Raw genomic sequence first — 24,317 nt, 5'->3', positions numbered from 1 at the left:
TCAAATACTAGAAGTTCGGCAATTTTTCGCGTAAGTTCTAATTAGTAATTTCCAAGGTAAATAGTGTTAGGAAATTGGCGAACAGCCCTATTCCCGGGCAAAAGCTCCTAGTCCTGCTTCTCTCCCAAAGCGATTCCATCATTGAGATACGGTTTTAGCTGCGTGAATCAGTCTTCTATTGGCTTTTCTCAGGGAGCTTTCAGTTTGGGTGTTTCACTCGACATGGGTGTATGCACGTTTTCGAATCGCGAAAAGAAACTAATGTAAACGACTGATTGATCTAATATTTAGATTTTCGTGAATAGACTGAAGTACTAAACATCTCTGAATGTTTCAGATGAAAACATCGCGACAAAACAAAAATAATACTAAGCAAACAAATGTGTCTTAAAAATTTTTAAATGTTTGTTAGATGTATGTATGTAGATATGTGTATTTTTTCTAAGAATATTGTACTAAATACTACTTAATAATAAAGGTAACTAATACCTTTCGAAACTTTACAAATGCCTGAACTCAACAATAAATTTGAATTAAAAAATCTCAAGAAAGTGTCTAGAGAACAACCAACGGTTATATCGGGGAAGGGAGATAAGTGTGTTCCAAAATCGTCGAATATCAATAATCTAAAGGAAACTAATCACGTGAAAATTGCATCATACGCATATGTAGAGGTGAGATATTGATATAGTTCTATGAAATCGTAAAAATATCGTTACTGTAACATATATCTGATTATGTAGATATGGTGTTCGAATTGAAATTTCAAATAGATATGTGTTCAGATTTCTCGATTAGTTAGTTTTTTGATTAGTGTTCAATTTGATACATAATCCAAAAAGGTTTTTCCGAATCTGAATGATGTATTGAAACATTCCTGTTGAATAACCCTTGAATAACTAACTTCAAATTATATTTCAGATTTCTACAATAGCTTCCTATCGTTTTTTTTAAAATAAATAGAGCAGACATTTTTGAGTTATGAAGACTACTTCATAGATTACCGATCATTAGCTATTATAGCAGAGGCTTCAACATCCTTTAATCGAACTCCTCGATTCACGATACGAGTAGATGTATCTTCCTGAAATATTTTCCAAAATACATTTTTGTAGAACAAGAAAGAAACGGCACATGATTTTTCAATATTGTGTTTTCAATGCCTCAAACTAAGTAATGAGAATCATGGACTTGGAATATATAACATATATGTTATCAATAATAAACGTGTGTTATTGATGATAAACCTAGAGAAATTAAAATTGAACATTATTGCAGTTAATAAACCCTTCGACATTGAAGACTGATCCATTATGTACTTGTGTGAACTATTATTGAAGTAAATTCATTATTGTATGATGACTCTTTTTTCTAGTAATGTAAACCCGAATTGCACAACTTTTTTTTGCAGTCATATCAATAAATACTATCTTTAAGAATTATTTTCTTGCATACTGGGTGATTTGGCCAAGCGTGGCAAACTAAAGTTATACTTTTTTAAATGGAACACCAAGTATATGGACACGTAATTTGATTCCATATTTTTTCCAGAAAAACCTATTTTGCAGACAATATTTTTTTTATTCCCCACCCGCATGTCTACAGCAATTAAGTGGATGTTTTTTAAATAGTCAACACTACTATGTTAATTTAGGGAATCTTAACTCTTGGAAACAATATATAGGGTGCTCTGTAAAACCGGTCAAGTTTCATTCATTGTCAAACAGACATTATTCAACTTTTCAAATGGAAAACCCGATATTTTTTCATGTGTATGAAATGTTTCAACATTTCACTACATTTTTAATACGAGGTATACTACACCAGGAACAAATATTTTACAAATTATACCCAGTTTTATTAATTGTAACCTCAAAAAATTCATTTATTTACGTTCACTTACTCAAATTTTCTAAACGAATTTTCTACACGTTCCAGCATATCCTCTGAAATTTCCCTGAAAGCTCTAACGATTCTTCGTTTCATGTCTTCTATATATGTTGCATTTGATATGTCCCCATAAAAAATCCATTTTGATCAGATCAAATCAAAAGAAATGAACTTTAAACGTTCAAGCCAGTTTCGGATAGAGTCTCGAATGGACTAATACCTATCAGAAAACAACTACTTCCCTGGCTAATGCCACGAAGGGTGTTGGATTATATCCGACAGGCGTCGGATATAATTCAACGCCTCCTGCGAAGAAAATTTTCTGCATATGCAATTGGCAATACAACTGAAAGAGTCGACCTTCAATTTTGGAACGGGCACACTTGCAGATCGGTTTCGGGCTCATTAGCCACTCGTAAGTGCAAGATAGTGGCCATTATCGACCTAAAGTCAATGATATTCCATAATTGAAAATCGGAATTCTTTCAGAGTATTTCATTCCTCTTCCTGAGTTGGAGCGAACAACAAAGTGTCACTCCATCTAGTGGACGAGGTACTAACCAATTGCATATGCGAAATTTGCCCGATTCCTCTGAATAAGGAAAAGAAACTTTCTTATTAGTCAGTGGGCTGTGCCTGAAGACTAGCAGTAAACAAATCTAAAGAAATGAACTTTAAATGCCAGTCAGTCCATTCAACCTAATGTGTAAGTGCATCCGAGACTGGCTTGAAAGTTTAAAATTTATTTCTTTACTGCCAGTCTTCAAGCATAGCCCACTGACTAATAGGAAAGTTTGTCAGATCAGGTGATCTGGGTGGCCACGGCACAGTCCCACCCCTACCTATCCATTTTTCATTGAAATGATCATACCTCAGTTTCAAAATGTGGTAGTGCACCGTCTTGTTGAAGCCACATTCTAAATCTTGTTCCATATGGAACCCTGTCCAATAAATTCGAAAACTCGTGCCGAAGAAATCCTATATATTTTCTTCCAGTTAGATTTCCATCAAAAATACGGACCAATAACTCTTTTTCCGAGAATTCCACCCCAAACATTCAGTGACCAAAGCTGTTGATGGTACAGGCAACGAACAAAAATGCATGAACATGCATAATAATGCATGTTACGCCGATTCATAGTTCCATTTTTATGAAAAGTCGCTTCATCAGAAAGTAACACGAAATCGAAAAAATAATTTCCCTGATTGATCTTTTCTAAGCCCCAACGGCAAAATTGAACGCGTTTTTCAAAATATCTTCTTCGTAACTCTTGCATCAATTGCTTGTGGTAAAGATGAAATTTGTCTGGTCGTATTATTCGAGACACGCTAGAAACTCCTAATTCCCTGCTCAGGTCTAAAGTACTCACATGGGGATTTTCAACAAGGTGAAGGGCAATTTGAAATGTATTCTCTTCGTTTATTACAGGGCAGATACGTTCGAACTTCTCGTGATTGACATTACAAGCTCTTTTTATGTTTTTAGAGCCTGAAATGCCCTTCCATCTGGTTGTCTTCTTTCGGGGAACTTCTGTTTGTAAATCCTAGATGCAAGGAAGCAGTTTCCGTCACTTTCCGCCAAAGCATAGATCATTTATTTGCACCATATCTTCCAATACATAATTCATAATGGAAATGATTCAATCTACACGCGGAAGAAACTTCAACACATGGCGTTACTGACAAATTCCGAGATTCATTTTTGGATATCAGTTGTGGATAACTGGGTTTTTAAATAAAAAGTAGTATGCTTATTCTTTAGGTATTTTACGCATTTCTTACCGTTGAAACCGCTGATAACTATCACTAGATGGTATGAAAAATGCCAATGCGATTATTTTGAATATTTGAGAAACAAATTTGGGTAAGTGAACGTAAAAAAATACAATTTTTGTGCTTACAACAATTATTGAAACTTGGTATAATTTGTTGTTTGTTGTTTTTCGTATAGTATACTTCTGAAAAAAAATGTGTATACTAAATCTTCGTATAATTTCAATACAATGTTATAGTACAAAGATAAATTAAGTCTTTTAAATATCATTTGGCCTATTTATTTCGAAGCGAAAAAATCTGTTTGAAATCTGTTTTTACGTTAACCAACTGTCGCACCCCTACGAACAACAACCCTCAGGAGTCTTAACTTGTGTGAAATAAGGATTAACGAGGTCTTTCCTTTTTAACGTGTGATTCCTAACACGGGTTGGACGATAGCAAGTGAAAATCGATCATTCAGACTGGGTCTTGAACCACCGACCAACACGGCAGTCAATTCGAGTGAGTGAACAAAGCACCCACGTCGAACCGCTTGGCTACTAAATAATCATTTTTTTGTCTGGCAGTATAGGTATGAGAAGGTTTAATAAGTTCGGTCTTATTGAAGATCTGAGTTGTAGCGATGTGGTTGAAGAATATTTGTTTGATATCAAAAATCTCAGACTCTCCATAAAGAGCATCACTCGCGTATCTGTTGTTTTTGAGAAGTATCATTCTTAGGAATCGTTTGTGCGTTTCTTCAAGTTGCTTTGAAGCCCTTCTCATCCGACCATTCCATAGTATAGGTGTAATTCTATCAAACTTTGGTAAAGACTTTTGAGCTAGCTGGTTTCAAATATGTCTGCCATTTACCTGAATCAGTATAGAATACATCATAGTTTTTCACTAGATAATCTATATGTGAGTTCCGTTTTAACTGCTCATCAATCATAATACCAAGATACTTAGTTTCATCTGCTGACATAATGGTGAAGTTATTACTGATAGAAATTTGATTGAAATGCGGTGAATAAGTTTTATTGCTGCTGAAAGGTAAATAAATGGTTTTTCGGAAATTAATTGACAGCAATCTATAATTCAGTCATTTTAATATCTTGGGAAAGTCATTTTCGATTTCATCTTTTAATTCCTGCCTGATACTAGTTATATCCGTAAATCAACAACCTCTCGTTTCAATCACAATCAGACATCCCACTGGCAATCGCCAGAGTAGCTCAGCTGTTACGCGTGTATATAATGCATTCATTTTTTGTATTACACGAGTTTAAATCCTACTGCTGGAAGTTTTTTTATGTTTAAAATCTGTTCAAAATATGTTGTTCCGTTAATTAGTTGTCGCCCCCATACGAACGACAACTCTCTGAAGTTGAGAAACTTGTGCGAGCTAAGGACTAACGAGGTCTTACCTTTTAACGTGTGATTCCTAACACGGTTGCAAAATCATTCCAGCTTCAACCAAATATTTCTCGAGAAATATATCTGGTCGAGGCGGGAATCGAACCCACGGTCTTCCGATCGTGAGTCGGGCGCACTACCACCGCGGCCAATTGTGAATAATATAATTATATATCAGTATTATTTATCGGAGGATAGTAGCAAAATGTTTTGACTGACTGACTGAATGAGTTTATTATCCAAAGCCATAATCTCAGATAAATATATCGTACTATTTCTTTATACGGTCAGTCGTAGAAAAAATATAGTACGCACCTCGAGGATAAGGCCAATAACGTCCACTCGCGAATTATTGCACTCGGCTAACGCCTCGCGCTTACAATTTTTCGCTCGTGGGTAATTGGCTTCTCATCCTACTTAGTACGTGATATACTATTTCCGAACAGTAAAACTGACAGCCATAAAGTTGGCATATGTGCATTATTGAAATTATTTTAATTTGATTTTTATATTTATGAGATCAGCTAAGGATATTTCAGAAAATAATTTTCAGAAATACCACTCCACTAAAAATTTTCTCAGATGTTTAAACTCGAACTTGATTTTTGAGTAATAGTAGCAAACGAACAGTAAGCAATATATATCATGCTGGTCGCTCTCATGATATTGCCAAATAGCAAGGTTTTTGTTTTAAAACGGAAATTTATCGATACAATTCTGTGTTCTTTTTAAAATTGTTCTGAAATCATTGTATTGAGTAGTCCTCTAATCTTCTTTTGAATCATCGGGGTTTTTATTTTACTGAATGGGTTTTTATTAAATTCAAGTTTACCCGCATCAACCTTATAGGTTATTAGCGGGGTTCGAAACATTTTATATGTCACACAATATACACACATCGGAAAAGTCTAGGGATATTTTTATAACATACTAAATATCATAAAAATAAATGCATGAGGTCGTTTAATTTCGATTAAATTGGTACACTCGACCACCCTGTAGATTTCTATGGGTTGAACAAAGCCTGCAAAAACGGTAACTAATCTTTTATCAAGTTTTTTACAAACTGTAGGTTTTCGGCTAAAATGAATAATCTGAAAGTGTCGAGTTTGTAAATTCTATGCAGTTCTTGCTCAGCAATTAAACTGGAAATATTGTGCTTTAACATGGAACGCCATCACTTACCATTGGCTGAGATGAATAGAGCTGTAGGGCTTCTTCAAGGTGGCATGCGACAAAATGATGTAGCTCTTCGTTTGGGGGTCTCCCAAAGTGTTATCAGTCGATTGTGGCGGCGTTTCCGTGAAACTGGCAGTGCAGCCGAACAACATCCAGGGCGAGGACGCGCTACAACTGCAGTTCAAGACCGATTTTTGGTCTTAACCGCAAGAAGATAATTCATATACTATTTCCCTATACCTATCTATTACCGTTTAGAAGATATAAATTAATTTCGATATTTTTTTTACCAAACATGAACTTTTATAAATGTTGATAATCTTGAACTCTCTTGCACTGAAACGATCAAATTTGAAATGGAGTGGAGTGATACTATGAGGATATTCACTCCGAGTCATATTTTCATTTGCCTCATACAGGGTCTTCAAAAAATGCAGATACTTTGATCTCATGAAAAAATGAGTGGAACTCAATTTTTTCAAATGGAGCACCCTGTATATTTCAACATTTTTGAGATCTACATCCAATTTTAGATTGACTTTGTTCAGATAATACTATTTCTATTTTGAACCGTATTGGAGATAAACTGTTTCAAACGGAAACTGACGTGGTTTTCTTGCTCGTTTTTTTTTTTAATTCATCACTTATTTTGGATATTCAACATTTTTTTTTATACTTAGTGATATTTCTTTTTGATCCAGTTTTTTAACTGTCTCAGATCAGTCAATTCGAAATTGGTATGTACCTACCTTAGAAAAAGTTACAATTTGTATACATTGAGGTATTGGTCTCTAACGTACAACAGTACACATTAATATTTTTTAATAGTGTGCTTTGGAAAAATAAATAAACCAATTATTTAACGTCAGACTTTCGTTGGTGGTTTTGACTGATTGTGATAGCTACCAATTATAATAGAATAATGTCAAGATTAGGTAACAGTAATGAAGATTTCTTGAATTTATTAATAATTTATGGTGAGTGCAATAGAATTGCAAGTAGAACATGCCGAGTATTTCATGAAAGATATCCACAACTTCCGAAGCCGAATAATAATGTGATAAATCAACTACTAAAAACTGTAGGTTGAATGGAACCTTCCGTCCAAAAATCATTCGTAAGAAGACTAAAGTGGGTGATGATGACAATCGTATACCAGTTTTGAGATACTTTCATGCATTTCCAAATGCTTCTCTGCACGAGGCTGAAAGGGAGATAGGTATACCCTACGTGACAATTTGTCGAATTCTTAATAAGCATAAATGGCATCCCTTTAAGTTCTACTGTGTCCAACATTTGAAAGAGACTGATTTACCTCGTAGAGTGGAATTCTTTGAATGGTTACTTGTCAAGACTCAAGAGGATGAACATTTCCTTGACAATATCATATGGACAGATGAGGCCAAGTTCACAAAAAATGGAGTTTTCAATAGACACAACAGCAGTCATTTTAGGGCGCCAGAAAATCCCCATGTTGTCCGCCAAAGGGGTTTTCAAGAAAGATGGCAATTCAATTTATTGTGTGCCATAAAGAATGAGTAAATTTTTTATATCGAGTTTTATGATGATAATGTGAATGCATCAAAATATGAAGATTTACTGAGGAATGGAAATCAAATGATTTTAAATAATAGACCAGGAAGAGAACGTGTATGGTACCAAATGGATGGTGCTCCACCCCATAATTCTCATTCAGTCAGCGAAGCTTTAACCGAAATCTTCGAAGACAGATGGATTGGTAATAATGGACCTTTTCGTTGTCCTCCTAGAACACCAGATGGCAATCCATTAGATTATTTCGTGTGGGGTTTCATTAAAAATATGGTTTACTCTACTCCAATAACAACAATGGAAGATATGAAATCGAGAGTTACAACTGCTTTCAATAGTTTGACTCCAGACTTGATCAGAAGCGCTACACATGACAATCTTTTGAAGAAATTACATGTTTGTTTAAGTAAAGGTGAAGATGTGTTTGAACATATTCTGAAATACACTGACGATTAAATTAACTCATTAATTTATGGGTTTATTATTTTCAGTTCGTGTTTCAGCGTTAATAAAACTATTGTTTGAAGAGAAGTTTCATTCGATGGTTGAGGAGTATTTTAATAATTATCTTTTCATTGTATTATCTGTGACTAATTGAGAAACATCAAACGAAATCTGTTTTACAAAAATGAGTGATGAACAAGGAAACCATGTCAATTTCCATTCGAAACAGTTTATCTCGAAAACGGTTCAAAATAGAAATAGTATTATCTGAACAAAGTTAATCTAAAATTGGATGTAGAGCTCAAAAATATTGAAATATACAGGGTGTTCCATTTGAAAAAATTGAGTTCCACTCATTTTTTCATGAGATCAAAGTATCTGCATTTTTTTGAAGACCCTGTACAAGAAAGTGCGAGTGCAAGAAAGTTCAAGATTATCAGCATTTATAAAAGTTCATGTTTGGTAAAAAAAATATTGAAATTAATTTATATCTTTTAAACGGTAATAGATAGGTATATGGAAATAGTATATGAATTTGTTGACAAAGTGATAATGAATCATAATATGATATTATATACGGGGTGTTCCATTTGAAATATCAAAGAAGTCGCTACTTTATAGTAGAAGCGACAACGCCGCTTCGTTTAAAATATATTAGGCGTGTAGGCCATATTGACTTATGCATACTGTGGAATTTTCAGGTTTATCCGTTGAATAGTTTGCCAGAAACGGCTAATTAACGCCCATCATGAAAAACCCTGTATAATTACTTCACTTAAGCTATTGTTCTTATCATTCTGTATTATTTTATTGGTCATTTTATTACATACAAAGTATTATATTTTGCGTTCAACCGTCAATAACCATTGTCGCTGAACTACTGTAAATATTAGCCTGATCGTAAGCACTACTTTATAATTCAGACTTTTTTTAAAAGTTTTCAACAATAATTCTATATTAATTCTCATAATGAATTTCAATTTACCTCATATGTACTAACTTTTATTTTTTAATATTTACTGATATGTTTATATCACGTACAAGGAACACCCCTTCGGCGATGCTCTTTCTGCGATGCCGTTGTTTATTTACTCTTTTTTATATTTGATAATTATGTATACCTTTCATCTATATTAAGTGAATAAACATTATCATTAGTATTATTATTGTTATCATTCGGAATCTTCAAAAACCATCATAGTCTTCAAATCCAATAGTTTGTTTAGTACTTATTGACTCATTATCTATGATTTGTTATGAGCCGCTTATTTTTTTCTAGGTTTTTCTGCGTTGCAGTATTTATCAGAAACAGAGCTCTTTAAAAATATATTGAAAATAATAATATCCTATACAGTGTTAAATTTGCGATTATATAAAAAAAATACTGAAAAGTCGATTCCAGTTGAAGGGGATGACTGGGGTTTACTTTTAGAACTGGAAAATTATATTTCATTATTATCACCAATCATCCATCAAAAACCTCAATATGAAAGTTGTAGGCAATGAAAATATCCACGACTTCAGTGGGAACTACTTTTTCACAGTCTAAAATTTGAGAGTATAATTTTTCCTTTTTATTTTGTTCACAGAGTTATCATTTGTTTTTTATGATATTTGGTAGAAACATACATGTTGGTATTTTTATATCCACAATATTCGGTTGAACATTTCGATCTGATGTTGTATCTGAAAAAAATCTCATCAAAATATAATTGTACAAGAATATATATTTGCAAAATTAACAGTAGTAATTTTTGAAACATCTTCCAGATGAAGCATTTTTTATGGAAATGTTACTTTTTTTCAACGTATGATCGTATGTAATTCAACAATGGATACAGATAATTTCGAAAAAATTGATATTTTAAAAATAGGGTTTTACGTATTTTTGTTGAAAAATGTTTTCAGATGTGAAATTGATTGGAATACAAACACAATACTTCACACCCTCTTTCACAATCATCATGCTTTTATTATATTTTTTTATTTTTGATTTTCAAGCAGGGTTTGCAGTGGTTTATAATATAATGGTATCTGTACATTGTATACTCAGCCTGTTTCGTCCCCTGATGATTAGATTAGCAAAACTATCGTGTGTCTTTTCGTTAGATTTAATTAAAACCTTCGAAATTATTATATTTTTGAAGACATAATTTGTTTTTCAGGAACTAGTTGCAAGTTCTCCGAGCGAAAGGAATTGGAGGGGAATACTCATTGCTCTTTTGGTGATTGTTGCCGTTTTGGGCCTCATTGTCTTCAGCATAATTTTAGTGTCACCTCCGGAAGAAGGTCCCAGAACGAAAGGTATCAAACCAAGTTTGGAAGACATTTTTCTTAAACTTCCACCTGCAGCCAAATTCAATGGAACATGGATATCAGGTATTTACACAGTTTGTTATGTAGATGTTGGTATCAGCTAAATTTTCTTTCCCTAAATACCTATCTTCTCATTTCAGTTTTACTCAGTTCTCTAGTATGCTGAAATAATTATATTCTTCTCTTGAGACTGATGAAATAAAATGAAAATCGTTCTCTCTGAACTGAAAACTGAAACGTTTGCTGGTAATAATCATATTTACAGTATTTGTTTGAAGGTGGTTGATAATGTTTCATGGTGAATTCAATCAGTTCGGACTTCCAGAACTAGACACCTTTCTGAATCAGGTCAACAGTGTAAGACCTTTCATCACCTCCCCACAATGGGGAAGGAAGTCCAAAACGAATTGCCATTTTTAGACGTATTGGTGAAAAAGACTGACACTGAGTGGAAAAAATATGTATACCGAAACTACTCACACGGGACAGTACCTGAATCACGAAGCCAACCACTATCAATCTACCAAAAGAGCAATAATCAAGACTCCAATAGACCTTACTATCGGGCTCTGTAATACGGAGTCAGGTCTCGATAAGGAACTAAGCATCATCAAAAAACATTTTCAACGAAATGGTTACTCCAAGGTGATGAAAGAACATACTTTGGCTGAAAGACAGCAAGAGCCTCGCAAGGAGGAGCAGCCGTCACAACTAGTGCTTACACTTCCCTACATCAGAGGATAGTGGGAAAGGATAGGAAGAATTTGATTCGAATACAACATCAGAACCTGCTTCAGATCTGGAAACACCATCTGTAGCACCCTCATGAAAACTAGGCCACCAAACGCGGACTGCGATTCCAAGAATTGCATTTACCGGATACCCAGCCAGTGCCGAGAATCATACATCGGTGAAACCAAGAGGCCATTGGAAGTCCGCATTGCCGAGCACAAGAAATACACACACACCGAGGAGAATCCAGTAAATCGGGATTAGCAGAGCATATTTGGACTCATCAATATAACATCAAGATGTCCCAAGCTGAGATCATCCACAGGGAGGAACACTAGTTTAGGAGAGAATTCAAAGAAACTGCATACTTGCTGTCCAACGACGCATTCAGCCAAGCTAGCGTAGAGATACGCAACATATGGAAACCCATAATGGAGCGGAAAACTGTCATCTCCGTCAAACGGCCATTTCCCGCTAAACCAGTGAATCGAAGAGAGGGAAGAGGGGATATGTGAAAGCACTCGAAAGACCTTTGAATAGTCATCTCTCGAAGGAAGTCCAGTCATCACCCGAAAACGATTGTGGATACTAACAATTCGAAACGTCGTGAATTTACTAGGCTTGAAAACTTTTAATTTATGTATTTAATTCAATTTTAATTGTTCGATTTTCAATTTTTTGCTTAATTTTTATTTTATTGTAATTTTTTTCCAGAGTTTTTTTTGCTCAATATAATTGTTATTTTCAGCTAATTAATTTTTCATTTTTTTTTAATTTTCAATTTTAATTTTCATTTGTTATTTCAGAGATTTCAAATCAAATCATATCAGACAATGGAAGTCCGAACTAATGAAATTCACCGTAATCATAGTATTACGAAAAATTACTGGCGTATACATTCAATACATGTATTTGAACAGGAATTTGACATTCAAACAGTCAATTGTAATATAATTCTTCAGAAATGGTGATGCTATAAAAACAATTTATAGATAGATTTATAGACAATTTAGGCCCCAAAATTTGAATTGATTTCTGTACATCAATATAGTTTTATGAAAAACGTATCCATCAGTATCATATAAAGTATTTTCAGCTCTAAAAAGTAATGTTCCTACTATGCTTGTGTGGTTTCATCGAACTGTCGAAAGTAATCGGCACAATCGATCATAAATTGCTTCTATAAACACTTGAGAATATGGAAATATGGGGCTCTCTTCAAAATATAACTTGTGGTGTACCTCAAGGATCCATCCTTGGTCCTGTTTTTTTTTCTTATTTATATTATTTCAATAAACAATTTAAAATTAAATGGTATAATTAAATTATTTGCCGATGATACCACTATTATATATTTCTCAGACAGTCATGAAAAAATAAAATAAATATATGAGGAATTATTTGGATGAAATTCTCATTTGGCTAAGTGAACATAAGGTGAAACAGTTAGGAAAAAATAAAAATGATATGAAGAATGATTTGGATGAAATTCTCATTTCGCTTAGTGAACATAAGTGTAGACTCAATTTCAATAAATGTTCATATTTGAATAATATTTCTCTGGGACTAATTGATACTTCAAATGATTCGATTATTTTTGATCAATACTCTATGAAATATACAAGAGCAACAAAATTTTTAGGTTCATACATTGATGAGAAATTTTCATGGAATAAACATATTGAAAAAAATAGGAAGAAAATATCTCCTCTTATTGGAATGTTTTATAAAATTAGAAACTTGATACCTTAGAAAATTTAAAAAAATATATGTCTCAGGTGAGTTACAATGTTTCATGATGAATTCCATTAGTTCGAATTTCCATTGTCTAATATTATGTAAAATGATTTGAAATCCGTGAAAAATCCAATACAAATTAAAAGGAATATCTCAAAAAACAATTATATTTAGTGAAAAATTAATATAATTGTTATTTTTTATAGATTCTTTCAGGGATTTCAAATCAATTTATATCATATATATCAATGGAAGTCTGAACTAATGAAATGCATCAGGATGCAATATTCATCTTCGTGTGTATATTTGAAATGATACATTGTCATTATCATTATAAATGTGGGCAAGTGAGGAAGTTTTTGGTGTCTCGATAGTAAATTGAAAATATTATTTAATGAATGAATTAAATATATCAAATATTTTCTTGATACAAACTCTGTAATTATTTTCGTTTTTGAAATGGGTGTGCTCATTTCCTCAATGTTTCTTCAACTCTAATAACGATAATTCCGTATTATTTGTTTCAGATAGCGAATTTATCTACAAGGATGCGCATGGAAGCGTTCTACTTTTTGATGCAGATAATTTGACGACAACCACTATAATGTCCAACATTACTTTTGTAAGTGAAATGTTACTGAGTTATATTAAGCATGATTTGTACATCTACTTGAGATTTCACTGAAAATATAAAAGGGATTTGGTTCACCTCCAAAGGAAATATAGACCCATCCTTCTATAACCTCAGATTATCAGATAGAATCTACAGATTCAGATTGCTATTTCGACCATGGAACCTCTGAAGGAGGTTTATCATCGAACGCAGTTTTGTCGATCTTGGCAAGAACCAATGAAATATGATACCAGCACGATCTTCGTGACTTTTGTAGAATGGAAGGTATCAATAAAAAATCTCTTTGGGAAAACATAGAGGAATAATGTAAAGGGTACAGCTTGTCAAATCTAGGAAGTGACTTGTAACATATCATTACCTACGTACACTACAGACAGAGAACGCATTAGGATATACGTACGACTTGGTGCGCCTATTTGGATTTTAGAGTGGTCTCGTCCTCGTCGCAAATAGCAATAAGGGTTGATGGTTCTTTAATTGATGGTAAATTGTTGGTTCAGAATGATAATGCGGTATTCACGTGATTAAATTTCAATGAGTTTGTTTTTCAGCAGTCTGCATTACATTTAATTTCGGGTTTATCAAGAAAAGGTAGAAACACTTTTTTTTTCTGAAAATGTGATTTATTTGGGTTTTTGAAATGAAAATTTCTTGGGAAAAATATATTTATTGAGATGAATGAATCAAACTCCAGACAAATTGAAATCGCTAGTAGAATTCTCACTATCCTCTCTGATACTATCGTTGTCACTATCACCTTGAACATTTATAATATTTTTGTCTATTGTGAAATCAAAAGCAAATTCCTTCGAAGCATAAAATCTTTGGAACGTTCAGCGTGTTCGCAACGTTTTTCCCACTGCTCTTGAAAATACGAAGTGAAGAATTTGTCACATAAACTTTATTTTTATCAGCCACACATTGTTTCAGTAATATTGGGTTCAGATCTGGATGATAAGGAGGCAATCTGAGTAGAGTGTGTCCATGATTTTCCATAATCCTATCAATTTCACTCAACTTGAATCGTGATCCATCGTGATCTTGAATCGTGATCCATGGATTTCAATAATGGAATAAGATAAATTTTTAGCAAATCATCCGTGGAATAAATGTTTCGTCGTCTTTCATTATCATCTCAACTTTCCTCAAAGACACGTTTGGGCACTTTTCATACGGAACATTGTGGTATGTGGCATTATCTATGATTGGCAATTAAAATTTCTTGTAACCACTTTTTGTAATTGTCGTAATTCATTTCGCTATAATAGTCGCCCGATTTTATGTTGAATTTGAATTTTAAATATGAATTTTTCACAAATTCATTTTCTTCTCCTGCATTCACAATTATGAGTCTCTTTCCTTTTGGAATTGGTGTAAGCAATACTTCATTCAAATCAGCATTCCAACTCTCCTCATGTGCATATATGTGAAGAATGGATATATGTTTCATCCATATAAATTATTGTTCGACCTTCTTCACGGTATTTCTTCGTGTCTCTGAAAAAATTTCTTCGCAACTGCTGAATCGCCGGTTTTTCAATGAGCAACTTTCTATTTTTTCACGTATTCCTCCTCCACCTTATTTCTTCCATCACTTTCCTCAAAGACTCGTAAGATTTCTTGTAACCATTTCCGTCAACGAATTTTTTATGTATGGGGCGTAAGGTGGGAATTTTTTTCTCAGTTGATTACATTTCGACGAAGAAGGCCCTAGTCGAAATCATCAAATTCTGATTTTGATGCCTTTCTGTGTTTTTTTTTATACGGCGTTGAAAAAGAGATTGTTTTCATTTCACGAGCTATTCTTTTACTGCTACCCAAACTTACACCCGCCGCACGCTTTTGCACTTTTTTCAGGTCCATGCTTATGCCGTTATCATGTACCATGTACATTAGCAATCACTTCTCTCGCTTGACTTCACAAAACTTTTCATTTCAATTCCGATTCGAATGCCATTTTCTTAGAGCACAGACTATTGTCGCATACTATACTTCACCGAAGTGGATACTACCAGATTGTCGTTAAGACTGAGTTCCGATCGTCTTTAACTTTTTAGGCAACCACGGTGCATAGAATAAACCACTATGTACCACCACGTTTGTTGGCGGTGGTAAATAAAGTGTACCACCTTCTCAACAGAGCTATTGCTCTTGTTGCAGTGATTCATTTTTAGAACCACTATAGTTTTGCCATCTTGTGCACGGTAGATGCAACTCACAACGGTTGGTTACAGATTTGGTCGTGTTTCGCAGCCACTAACCTCAAAACTGTGTACGTTCAACTGATGTGCTTTGTTTAGTGGCCTTATTGTATGTAAAAAAATAGTTTTTTGCAATAATTGAGGAAAATTGGATAGCTAATGTTTGAAGTAAGTGTCAATAGCTTCAAAACTGATAATATTACATTACAAGTGTACATAAAAAATTTATTGTTGTGGTACTTTTCGTGTACCACCGCGTCGGTTGAAACTTTTATGTTGTCATTTTTCCAGTAACATGGAGAGGCTCAGAAAAGATGAATTACCTTTCAATTCAGTTGGAATTACTTTAGAAGAATTATACAACGAGATTGAAGGACCTGATACTATTGCGGATGAAGACGTAGAACCTATACCGTCTGATTACTAATCTGAGATTGATGCCTTCGATGACGAAGACTTGGTAGATAATGTCCTCGTTGCAATTGATGATGATGGAGGTTCAAAAGTGATGGGTTCGAATCTGATTTACCGATATCTACGATAAGGGAGATAATTGTCAATACTAAATCTCTTCATATCACCGCCCCAAATGTTGCTGTGCCTTATACACCACTAACTTGGCAAAATATTTGTTAACCAACTCCACCTCCAGATTTTGAAAGTTCTTCTGGTGTTGCCGAGTTTTTACAAAATAATTCAGAAAATGTAACACCGTTCCATAGTATATGCCCAATAATTCCAAAGGATAATTCACCAAAGAGAATGAAATTTTTTCTTACTGGATGGCTTGGCGGTACCTTATTTGTAGCATCCTATAAGTCGAAAACAATCAGTGCAATTTTGGAAAAAATTATGAATAAAATTTTTGTTGCTCCACTACGGTCTTTTTTTGGTAAAATTGTCTGCCTCTCAAAGAATTAAGGGTTTTCTACCACGCGCATCTTAGGGAAGGTCCTAAGCCGAAACTTTGATGTCGCTACCTAGATTTGACATGCTGTACTTCCGAACCACAATGTGTCAAGATTTGGCTACGATCGACTTCGAAATTTTGCTCTGCAACGTACCGACGTTGGGTACATCTGTGATATACGTAATTTTAAATTTCATCGATCCCACTGATAGTGTCTCAATATGGTCGTTCTACTTAGGAGAGAAAAGTTCAAATTTTGCATTCACGATACTGCTTAATACCATTGATGAAATATATGAAAAATCCAATTAGCGCTTTTCTGGAATTGGATCGTGTAGGCGAAGTTTTTGGGCTCTAGTATCGTTTATTCACCTGCTTGCAATAAAATCTGCAGAGTGGAAGAGACGAAAAGCCAACTTTCATTCATCGGACAAATTTGGTAATTTGCTACAGATCTTTTCAGACTGTATCTATGTTTGTGGTCAGAACCACTTCTCATTCAGGGTTCTTTTATCAAACAAACATCTTCCAGCTGTGAGTAATCAGAATTATTGGTATCTTGCATTATCGAAATGATGCTTTGAATATGGACTCAAAGATAAGTTATTTTGGAATATGTTTGTTATAATTTTATTCCATGAGAAGAAACACAGATTTTCACTGATTGGAAAAATACATTTTTCATCAACTTCAGAAAAAGATCTGATAGGAGACATATCTATGATGTTCATTGTTCCACCAAATATCTCAAGCATAACGTGTTTGTGACATCCCAAATCAAATAAATAATTCATTAATAGTTTCTGTAATCATCACATCACGAATATAAATGTTTCATATTTTTTGAACTCACATGCGTTTCACGAAAACCATTCTATGAGATATATTGCAAATACAATCTTCAATAGGGAGAGCTATTTTTGAGCATTTTGTAGTCAAGTAATAATTATTTAGTCTATTAAGACCATCAGATACGAGTCACTTCATTTTCGCTTTATATATTTTCGAAGAACACTTTGTTTTGTTCTTCAGACCTTACTGTGTGAATGAAAGGCAGCTCTTTGATGTCAATATCCTTCAGGTTTTCCTCTTCTCGGGTTTCCCTTCCGGAGTTGAGCTCGTTCCTACTATGTGGCTTCGCGCCATTGGCTCCGATGGATGGACCTTTATCTTTTGTGTAATTTTAATGTTTGTGTGAAAGTGACTGACAATGTTTCATGGTGAATTCCATTAGTTCGGACTTCCATTGTCTAATATGATATACTATGATTTGTAATCCTTAAAAGTAAAAATTGAATTGAAAATCGAAATGAATAGTTGAACATAACAATTATATTAAGCAAAAAAAACCCTGAAATGTAATTACAATAAAATAAAAATCAAGCAATTTAAAACATGAACAATTGGAATAAAATAAGAATTAAAAGATTTCAAGCTAAGTTACTTCACGATGTTTCGATTGTTAGTATCCACAATAGTCTTCGGGTGATGACTGGACTATTTCTTTGAATTTAAATTTCCTCCTGAACCAGTGTTCCTTCCTGTGAATGATCTCAGCTTGGGACTACTTGGTGTAATGTTGATGAGTCTAAACGTGCTCTGCTACTCACGATTTGCTAGTTTCTCCTTGTTGTGTGTGTTTCTTGTGCGGAAATGCGAACTTTCAATAGCCTCTTAGTTTCACCGATATAGGATTCACCGCACTCGCAGGGTATCGGTAAAAGTAATTCTTGGAATCGCAGTCCGCGTTTGGTGACCTAGTTTTCGGGAAGCTGCTTCGGGGGGGTTTCCGGATCAGAATCAAGACCCAATTCTTCTTATCCTACCTAACATTCCACTGATATAGGGAAATGCAAGCACTGGTTGTGACGGTTTCTCTTTCATGCGAGGTTATTGCTGTCTTCAAGCCAAATTCTGTTCCACCATCACTTTGGAGTAATCATTTCGTTGAAGATATTTTTTGATGATGCATAGTTCATTCTTGAGACCTTCCTTCGCATTACAGAGCCGAAAGCACGGTCTATTAGAGTCTTGATGATTCCCCTTTTGGTAGATTGATGGTGGTTGGATTCGTAATTCAGATACTGTCCCGTGTGATTGATTTTTCGGCATACAGACGTTTTTCACTTAGTATCGATCCTCTTCACCAATGCGTTTAAGAAAGGCAATTCGTTGTGGACTTCTTTCTCCATTGTGAAGGTGATGAATGGTCTCACGCTGTCTAGTTCTGTATTTCTATAGTTCTATATTATAAAAGTGTCGTCTACGTATCTTAACCAGACTCGGGGCTTCTTCCAATGGCCAGAGTTTCAAACCACTCCATATATATGTTGGATTTAACTGGTGAACGGTGCGATCCCATTGGCAGTCCCTCACCTTGCATACAGAATTCGTCGTTCAGTTGGAAATATCATTTCCATACACAGCATCCTAGTAATTCCATGATTACTTCTACAGGTGAGTTCGTTCTATCTTCCAGGTCTCAGTCTCAGATAGCTTTTTCTGTACGATTCCAAGTCCTTTTTCGACAGGAACGTTGGTGTAAAGGTTTTCTTCGTCGAAAATGATGATCAAATCGTGAGGTGTAGTTTTTGAAATTATGTATATCATATTAGATGATGGAAGTTCAAACTAATTTCATTTCCAACCAGCTTTATAGATTGAGCACAAATTGTACATTTTCGCTATTCAGATAAGTGTTAGAGCTTGGATTGCTATAATCACATCTTCAGGTAAAATCGCAGTGTGGGTCAACAGCTTTGGCTTTGCGTTTTTCTTCTCGCTTTTCTTTAATTAACGGTGCTCTGTCAGAATATCCTGACCTGGGGTGGCTACAGCCTATTCCCTGATGAAATCCTGCTCCTGTGTTCTCAGCTGAGGTGGGCTGGCACCCCTCGTTGCTGGATGCTCCCTGAGGTCTTCTCGTCCCAGGAACGATTTTCCAACCATATACCAGTTTTCACTTCTACATTCACTACTTTCTACCCTCGTCGATTGACCCGAACCGATAAGGGATTTTCGTCACTCATGCGCAGAATTGCATAATATCGCACACTTCCACTTTGGTTAAGATCGCACTATCACCTGTTTTATTCGCGAGTTGATTTTTAGCTTATTACACTGCGATCATACCGCACTCTGTGTGGTTGTCCGTTTCCGTGTTACCTGGGGTTGATGGTTTACTCCCGCTCTTCCTTACTGTTCGTGTTGGGTTACTGGTACGATCTGACTAAATTGCTTTTTCATACTTGATGCTAAAGAGCACACTAGAATTCTAAAGACTCAATAGTGTCACCATCCCATTTTTTAGTAATAAATCAAAGTGCGTATATTCGAATCATAGAGGAAAGTTTTTGGATGCGCCGTGAATTGCCTCGATAATCGGGAACGTTGCCATGTCTAAAATTTTTCATGGAATTTACTGCTTTTGGCCTTTCAGACTGACGACGTTGCGCTTGTGGAATCATGATGAAGAGTTTTGTTTGTAGTCTAATCAACAAGTTGAAAAACATGAAAAATAAAGATAAAGGTACTGAAAATATGAGCTCATTCGATTCGGAATCACCTCAAAATAAATGTTTTTGAAGGATTTTGGTGCAGGTAAAAATTTGAAATTGTTATTAAAAAAAAAGAATTGAAAAAATGGTATTCAGTTTATCGTTAAAAACTGAAAAAATAATGATATCTAAGCAATTTCGAAAAAATCTCGTTGAAGAGGAGGAAATTTCCGATAAAAAAAGTCCTGACTCCCGAAACTCTATCTACATTATTTATAATTTCAATTTGACGTTGACAATAAGGGTTCCGCGCGGCTGTTACGGCATGCGCGCGTTACCGCTTAAGAGAGTTTATCAAATGAAATAATTTTTTTATAACATAAAATGTCATTTTGAAAATTTGAAACAAATCTAGTATCTTCTTAACTCTTGACTGAATCGAGTCCCGTAGAAAAACCATTTTTCACCATTTTTCAAAATATTATTCAATTGTTAACTAACAAATTGTTTTCCAATCTCCGTTGGCATTAATAATGGGATAAAAGGTATAAATAATTGGCCTATAAATTTTAAACTTCGTGGAGCCTTTTTGATATATATACTTCATACGATCCTGCGATAAAAGTTCATAAAAATGTATTAATTTGTAAATTATGATTTTTTATAGCTATTGCAAAATGAAATATCTAAAAATTGTTGATTATTTTTTTTTCAATTGATATTCAGCTATGTCTGTTTTCACATTGAACAATGGCAGTTATTAACATAGAATATGAATTTTTTACGTAATTTGTTCATTAAATTGTTTTAAACAAATAGAGAAATTCAATATTTTTGAAAAGAAAATTTTTTGCTATTCTGTTGTCTAGAGATAAAATGATTTTTGAATATTTTTTTTTCCTAATTTTGATTTTTAATTGTTTAAAATCGATTTTTTATATTTCGTTTGTTTAAATAATCAGTTGAGGAATGATTTTACTTTCAAAAATCATAATTTACACTTTTAAATAGTTTGTCAAAAATTTTTTTTTTATCATTTAATTGTTTCTTAGTTTAATAATTAGTTAAAAACAAATATTGACCAACGTTATATTTTTTTTCTGAAGCAGAAACAGATAATAAAAACAGCTATATATAAAAAAGTGCCATAATTTTTTTTTATTTATTATAATTTTATAATTTAATTAATTATAAATTCACATTGACTAATATTATCACTTCGCCAGAAATATTCCAAGTTCTGATTTATTTAATATTATATTCAACTGTATTGTCAAACATGCGCCAAACTAACTGACTGTTATAAGGAAACAACTATAGCTGAGGCACAGTCAATCTAATAATAACACTGATGATATTCAAACAAGACTCAACCTCTAACGGAAGCAAGAAACTCTTTGGAAGGTTCGAAATAGATGAACATTTCAATCTAGCAGACCACTGTTATAATATTCATGCAGTCATTGTTCACTGTGGTTCTGGCGTTGAATGTGGTCATTATTACGCCTTGGTCAAAGAAGAAACGGACTGGTTTAAGTTTGACGATAGTCGTGTCACGAAGTGTTCTGGCGATGCATTGAATTTATTGGAGCCTCTGGAGACACCCTACATTTTGTTTTATGAGAGAGAGGACATTGTTAAATCAAGATCTTCAGATGATGTGGTGCTGCAGGTTTTTCCGAGTTTTCCTTGAGCTGAAAAAGCAAATGCGCCACTGGAATCAATGAAGTCGCCCGGAGCGCCAATTAATTTTTATTGTTGTATTTATTTTATTTTTAATGTCATAAAGTGTAAGTTACAATGACCGATAGAAAAATATTTTAACGTATATTACAACTACAGATATGTATATACGTGGCGTACTCATGCATATTATGACGATTAAAATTTTTATATTCGTATTTTAAAAGATATGAAGATAATGTTAAGAGCAATGAGAGTTTTGAAAAAAACCAACTAAGATGTTACCAATAGGGTAAAGTTTGCGAAGGAATGGCAAATGACGATTTCTGCATTCCTTAGCCAATTTTGAAAGATAAGGGATTGAATAAGTTGAAACTGTATTATTTTGTACTCAATTTTGTACTCAGATCAGTGCTTGATGAATGAATGGCATTGTTTTGTTCTTATACGTAACACATTTTCTAGATGTCATTAAACAAACAAAAAATGTGCCAACACTAATTTTCAACAATAGTTAATTCAAAAGATTTTATCAATGTTTTTCTTTTGTCATGTAGTCATTGAATTATTTTTCAATCACTGAGCTTCAAAAAGATATGTCACAAGACCCCCCTTTCCATTAAATTTTTTCCCATATAGCGCCCAGTCGCCATCTTGAAAGTTTCATCTGTCAATTTAACTTCAAAATGAAGTTTTCATGCATCAATTTCATCATCCCAAATTTAAATTTTTTGACTTGACCCGTTCAAAATATAAAAGGAAGAGACATTAAAGAATAGTACTGTATATCTAAGCAACGAGCTTGGATATATTTTCTTTCCGACCGATATTTCATCCATGTTTTGAGTCCCCATGTGGGCTGTTATGGCAAGCACCTCTCTGATCAACTACTCCGTTTTCTAGTACCATGACTGGTATTGAATTATATTGAAAAAATCCTTGTGCAATGTTCTTCAGTGAACAGGAATCAAGTTACAAGGGCATGCTAGATAAAACAACGCTATCAGAATTTTTTTTATACCTACGGGCAGGGTGACCACCTGCAGGCAAATCTGGCATTTATTATCATTCTTTGTTCAGTTAAGAATAACTACCTGCGTGCATGTATGTTTCAATGTTGTTGCATCTCAAGAGAACCGGCTGGGTTGGACAAGCAAATAAATGCTTTTCGTTCGTTAAAAACTTTCGATTTTATACATTTTATGATGCACTGTTTGGAACCTTTGGTGTAGTAATGAATATTACTGGAGTTTTTTTCCCCAACACCAAATCGTTATTTTTTAACACCTCGACACATGTTTCGATCACCAAGTGATCATCTTCAAAGATTAAAACTAAGGACTAGTGCGAGCTAATCCTATTTATGCTATAAAGGTAAATCATACAGGTAAACCATCCAGGCATACCAACCTAAATTAATTTTACAAGTTTGCCTTATCTATTATTTTAGAATATACTTTTATACAAAACAATTTTCAGCTATATAAAAATTAATTTCACAATATTGCCTATCCAAATTTATTTTTTTCTTTTCCTTCCTTTTTAAGGAACTACGTATGAAGGTGGTTTTCAAAACAAGTCATACACTACAGAGCCTTTTGGAAGTCCAAAAGACAAAGTCGAGAATTTGGAAAAGTCTGGAATTTACGAAATTGAATGTAAGGACTGCGATGCAAAATATTATGGACAGACAAAAAGATCTATTAAAGTAAGATATAAGGAACTCATAGCACACTTAAAATATGGAAGACCTGAAAAATCAGCAGTCGCCCATCATATTTTGCAACAAAACATTCCATAGACTTCAGTTCATTAAGATTAGTTAGACAAGTTAACAACAGGCAACTGGATGCCTATGAGAGTGTAGAAATAAGTAAACACAACAATATTATGAATAACTATGACGGACCTATACCAAAGAGCATACTATATAGCTTGTTAAAATAAAATAAAAAATGTTGTTGGGTTTACTGATTACTACATAAGGACACATTGAAAAAATAAATTTGAATAGGCAATATTGTGAAATTAATTTCTATATAGCTGAAAATTGTTTTATATAAACATATATTGTAAAATAATAGATAAGGCAAAAAAAATGTAAAATTAATTTAGGTTGGTATGCCTGGATGGTTTACCTGTATGAGTTACCTTTATAGCATAAATAGGATTAGCTCGCACTAGTCCTTAGTTTTAATCTTCCTCTTTGAAGATGATCACTTGGTGATCGAAACACGTGTTGAGGTTTGTTAAAAATAACGATTTGGTGTTGGGGGAAAAAACTCCAGTAATATTTATTATACGTTTTATATTACTTATAGAGTATGCAAAATATTGCACTCCATCCAGTTCTGACCTATGTTTGAAGTTGC

At 33.9% G+C, this 24,317-nt stretch overlaps 1 protein-coding gene across 10 annotated transcripts in view; it reads left to right on the top strand.

Annotated features, from left to right (window-relative positions):
* The window catches only part of LOC111513626 (inactive dipeptidyl peptidase 10), a 260,347-nt gene that overhangs the window by 186,587 nt on the left and 49,443 nt on the right, over nt 1–24,317 (top strand). For 9 of the 10 annotated variants that reach the window (XM_074170728.1, XM_074170732.1, XM_074170735.1 and 6 more), the window contains 2 exons: nt 10,401–10,614; nt 13,548–13,642. In XM_074170728.1, the coding sequence (XP_074026829.1) occupies nt 10,401–10,614; nt 13,548–13,642 (309 nt within the window). Of the gene's footprint in view, nt 1–216; nt 675–10,400; nt 10,615–13,547; nt 13,643–24,317 lie in introns of those variants that run through there. The other variant, XM_074170726.1, reaches the window with a different exon arrangement.

The sequence above is a fragment of the Leptinotarsa decemlineata genome, unplaced genomic scaffold (assembly GCF_025532065.1).
Source record: "Leptinotarsa decemlineata unplaced genomic scaffold, Ldec_3_MD MMD2_P_RNA_scaffold_9, whole genome shotgun sequence".
NCBI classification, from domain to species: Eukaryota; Metazoa; Arthropoda; class Insecta; order Coleoptera; family Chrysomelidae; genus Leptinotarsa; species Leptinotarsa decemlineata.
This window is presented reverse-complemented; position numbering and strand designations above follow the sequence as displayed.